The 4,879-nt window shown below is 39.6% G+C and overlaps 1 protein-coding gene across 7 annotated transcripts in view; it reads right to left on the bottom strand.

Moving 5' to 3' along the window:
• The window catches only part of DOT1L (DOT1 like histone lysine methyltransferase), a 107,488-nt gene that overhangs the window by 65,844 nt on the left and 36,765 nt on the right, over positions 1–4,879 (bottom strand). For all 7 annotated transcript variants that reach the window (XM_019513322.1, XM_019513327.1, XM_019513321.1 and 4 more), the window contains exons 4-5: positions 4,802–4,865; positions 2,869–3,097 (exon numbers count right to left, since the gene is read on the bottom strand). In XM_019513322.1, the coding sequence (XP_019368867.1) occupies positions 2,869–3,097; positions 4,802–4,865 (293 nt within the window). The remainder of the gene's footprint in view (positions 1–2,868; positions 3,098–4,801; positions 4,866–4,879) is intronic.

Here is a 4,879-nt window from a genome sequence, read left to right as displayed (position 1 = left end):
CCACCCCCCGGCCCCAAAAAACACAACTAATTGTTCAATGCCCAAAGTAATTTCAGAAGTAACTGCTATGCTGCAAGATGAAACATTACTTAAAAATGTATGAACTTCCCATCACTCCAGATTATATTTGCATCAGACACTACCAACAGTACTTAGCTGCCATTCCTATACACTGTCTGCAGGCATTACATCTCAAGCTTGCGTGAAAAAAGTCGCAGCTAATTTTTTGCTTGCTTATCTGACCCAGATTTTGCATCCCTTTTTGCAAGTACCTATAAATTGTAGTCATTCTGCATTTCTTAGGGAAACCGATTACCACTCTGAAGCAAATGAATTCAGTATCCATTTCAATATAGTTTATAGACTGGATATAATATTCACTATAATCGCACTAATGCACTTAAGAGTTTCTGAGACAGTCATGTGAGAAACAGGAATCAACTTAAACAGGTAGAAAACTGCAATGTGTTTCTGTGCAAATGGGCTGTCTCATTGACTGCCTCCGGGAAGTAGCAAAAAGTAATGGAAGAGGTGGCACCCTTGCCATTAACTCATTATCTAAACAATGCCCAGTTTGGTATGAAAGGGAACCAGGAGATGACAGTGTTGCGTAATAAAATATTTATACCACAGGAGAGCTTAGAGGCGTCAATTACGATGACATACAAAAAGCAGTCAAGGCTCTGAAGAGCTTACCATACTTATAAATAATAGAAAATGAATATAAAATAATGGGGGAGGAAGGATTTAAAAAACCGTAAGAATAATACGTATTTGTATGGACCAAAGTAACGTTTTATTAGAAGTCACTAATGACCTTCTCTTCAAACCCAATGCCTTTTTTTTTTTTTAAACTCTGTCCTAATTCTAATCAGTATAGATATGTTCTACCTCCCCTTTTCAGCATCAAATAGATACCGTATACTTGACTTCCGAAACTGGTACCAAGTTACTGGTAAAATGCAACTGAAACATTCCACAGCTTGCTGCATTCCACTGAAGGGCAATTCCTAGATGCACAACAAACACTAAAAACTTACTGGATAGCATTCTAATGCTCGAATGTGGTCCTAAGTTTGCACTGTACTTCATACTGACAAGAAAAGGGAAGGCCACCCTGCTGCATGCATGCTGCAAATGGCACAAGCAGCCTGTGCATGTGGCACACCAGGGACGGGTCAGGCAACACACTGGCAGATTGGGCAGGGGAAGGGGATCAGATTGGCACTTGGGGGCAGAGGGGCTAATTTGTGGCACGCCTACCAGAAAGGCTGGCCACCAGTATTCTGAAAACTCACTTTCTGTCAACAGTGTCAGGCTTTCATTACCATTAGGATGAGTTATGTAAAGAGAAAAATGTCCCTTGTTTCACCGCATCAAATCCATTTGGGAATGAACATGCATATTTGCAACAGACAAAGTTAACACTACAGTGTGTTTACCTGTTACTGACAGATGTTAATGAAGTTTTATACATTATGTTTGGGAGAATCCCAAGAGTAATCTTTGAGGTTCTTCGGTAATAAACATCTAGCACCACTTCTGGTGACATTGTAAACAAACATTTTATTAGACAGATCATACCTTTCTCAGACTTTTAGAAAAACAACAGTAGATTATGCTACTTCCAGATATGATTTCCTGTGACCTTAGTGAATAAACATGTGCACACAGCTATGGTACTGTTATTCCAGCACAGCAAAGCAACCCAAACTGTATTTGAGTGAATAGATGTTCTACTGTATTTTAGTTTGCACATTTTTTTTTTTAATTTTGATTGGATAGGAGCAGTGGTGTTCACCATTTCGGTCCTACTGGTCAGGATCAGGCCCCACGCTGCTCTGCATGCCCGATTTAGCACGTAGGTCCACAGCCCATAGGGCTCCCCATATAGCTGTGGAAAGGCCCATGGGTCAAATGACACAGCACCAGGGGCCAGACCTGGCCTACAGACTAGGGGTTGAGCTACCCTGAGACAGAGGACAAACATTAAAAAAGCATAAGAACACACACTTAATTTAATTAGCTAAGAAAAATCCATTGACAGGAAATTCTTACTACTACTTTCCTGATGGAAGTCAAGGAACTAAAAAAAGATCAACTAAAAAAAGAGCATCTTCTTACTCATAACAATGTCTGCTCCACATGTTTGAGTCACATGTGGCTACGAAATCAACAACAAAAAAAATATTAGAGCTACATGCCACAGGGCAAAGGCTATTTATGGGATACAGAACTGGATTCTACTTAGCCTTGCAACACAACTGTCAAAGTTCTGACTCTAAACTCTTTATTGCTGGCAATTATGTCATATGGGACAAGAACAAACCCAGCTTGGTTTTGTGATAACCAAGTGCCAGCGCTGCAGACTTGGAGATAAAGAGGGGTAACTTCCTTTTGTTACATTAAAAAAAAAGGCAAACTAAATCTAAAAGCCAAAAAGCATAAAATATGAAAGCTGTTAGTGACATTTATCACAGAGTCATTTCAGAGCTATAATTCTTAGGTTGAATAGCATCTAGCTACTGGGGCTAGATTGGAGTGTTCCTCAAAAGGTTCCTGAAGAACCAATACTTCCTTCATTGGCAAGGGTGGATCACACGCTTGGTGCCGCCTCACATTACTATGGCAAAGAAAGCATTGGAATGCTACATCCATTTGCTTAGTTTTGCTGGAGAAAATAACAGCCTCATTGAGGACTACATCTAATACATGCTCCCAGCAACAAGCAGAATCCTTAGTGATGAGTTACTTTCCAGCTGTAATATTAATGGGGGGGGGGACGCCTGTTTCCCCCTTAATTGGGAGAAAAAACACCCCTGGACAGAGAAAGAAAAGGAAAGACAAAAGCAGTTGTATGTCACTTACCACTACCCAAATCGACAAACAAGTCATCCTCTGTCATCTTAATCTCATCAATCATTTGGGCCACTAAATCAAAGGAAGTTTCTCCATACACCTCTGGGGAAAAGGGTTCATAGTTGTTGAGTTTCTCTGGGTCGGTCACCGAGTGGTTATATACTTGCTGCAGGATATGACGGAGAAGTCCATTGGAAGGACGAGTGTTCAGTTTCATGGGCTGGGTGGTTCCTTTCCACTAAGGAGGGGAAGTAAAAATGGGTTGTAAATGAAATACGAGAAGGGGGGTGGGCGGGGGCATAAAAATATAGGTGCGTATGTAGGGAGCGAGACTGACAGACAAATGTATTCCCTTCCATGGTAGTACAATTAATCTTCAGGTCTTCCTTAAGGAGACATGCTAAAGAAAAGCAGGCTAATTTGCTTTATTATCTGGTATCACCTCACTTAAAGGGTATTTTCAAAAAGTGCACAGCAGAAGCATGAGCTGATGCAACCACAACATCCAACTATACCACCAATTTAAGAGGGGCTGGATTTCCTTGCTGGGAATTGTCAAACGAGAGGAATCGCAAAGGCAGCAGTGGTGATAAAAAATAAAAAACGATGGAATTAAAAGGTTCCCTTCTCCCCATAACTTCAATCCTAAATATAAGCAACTGCTATTAAGCCTTTTTCTTTCATCCTCCTCCTGGATTTTGCACATCTAGGTCAGTCTTGCTTCTGTGCCTCATCTCCTCCTTTTTGAGGAAAGGAGATGATTCCAAGATCCCTCAAATTTGCTCCTCTGTTCATGTTTTAGATGCATCTTCCTCCAGGAAAGTCAACTGGCCTGTAGTCCAGCATTCAGCAGAGCACTGGCAAAAACAGATTATACTGACTGGATTCTCACTTTGTCAGTGCCCGCTTAACAGAGATACAATTGGACTGGCCAATATATACAAATCAATAAATAAGGCACAGAGCATTGTTTAATCTGGAGGCTCCCTCTTTATGACAGCATTCAAAGGAAATATAATAAACATTCACTGTCCAATATACAGTCTACATCTTCAAGCATATGATTGCTTTAATGTAGTTCATAAGGTCCCAAAGACCAGAGCTTTTGTGAAATAAGCAGTAGTTGTAAATTGGATGAATTTATCAAGTGCGTAGGCAGATGCTTTTGGAAAAAGTGGCATCAAAACAGTTTACAGATTAAGTCAAACTTTAATATTAATCTGTTTGCTGTGTTTCATGCCCTCCATCCCACCTTTTAAAGTAAGCACGAGGAAAACTGCAAAAGTTACTTATTTAAAAAAAGGTATTAAGCTAAATTTAATTCCAGTTTTTCCAGAATGGTCCTTTAGAGAAGAAAAGCTCTAAAACATAGCTTTAGAGAAGAGTAAGAAAATTTGTAATCCATGGATCACTGCCATAATACATAACAGATTCTTATGGGCTATTTAAGATGCCTTCAAGCCACATATACCCACACGCACACGTAAATCTATAGATGTGAAATCCTTGTGAAGTTTCTGAACAAAAAACAAGAAATGACACATGAGAGGGAATATTTTTTCCCCAGAGTTAACTCCACTATTTTAAACGTCAAAGTAACAATGCCAACTGCACATTTGGGACTAAGTCTGCAAACTTGTACTTTAGCAAAATTAAGCTACTCGTATAAAAGAAGAATATAAATTCACTCCAAGGCTAAATCCTTGAGTGCCAAGTTTTGGCCCAGAAAGGAAGGTTTAATAGAAGACTTATTAACTCCTGAATGAATGAAAATGCTGTTAATAGCAGTGCTGCTGTTTAGGTAAATACACACAATTCTGAGCATTAAAAAAAAAAAATCAGCACATTCTTGGATGTAATTTACTGCACATGAACTTGAAACCATTAGCCTGAATAAGACCAGCAAGATAGGCATCATGGCATAACAAAGGTAAATACATACCAACTGATGAATGCTATCAATGGCTCGGTTGTATTTGTCACAAAGCCTCTGCATGCTTTCAAAGCTGGGAAAAGGAAA

The sequence above is a fragment of the Gavialis gangeticus genome, unplaced genomic scaffold (genome assembly GCF_001723915.1).
Source record: "Gavialis gangeticus isolate Ggan-Ray unplaced genomic scaffold, GavGan_comp1, whole genome shotgun sequence".
NCBI lineage: Eukaryota > Metazoa > Chordata > Crocodylia > Gavialidae > Gavialis > Gavialis gangeticus.
The sequence above is the reverse complement of the archived record's forward strand: the minus strand, read 5'-3'. Positions and strand labels throughout refer to the sequence as shown.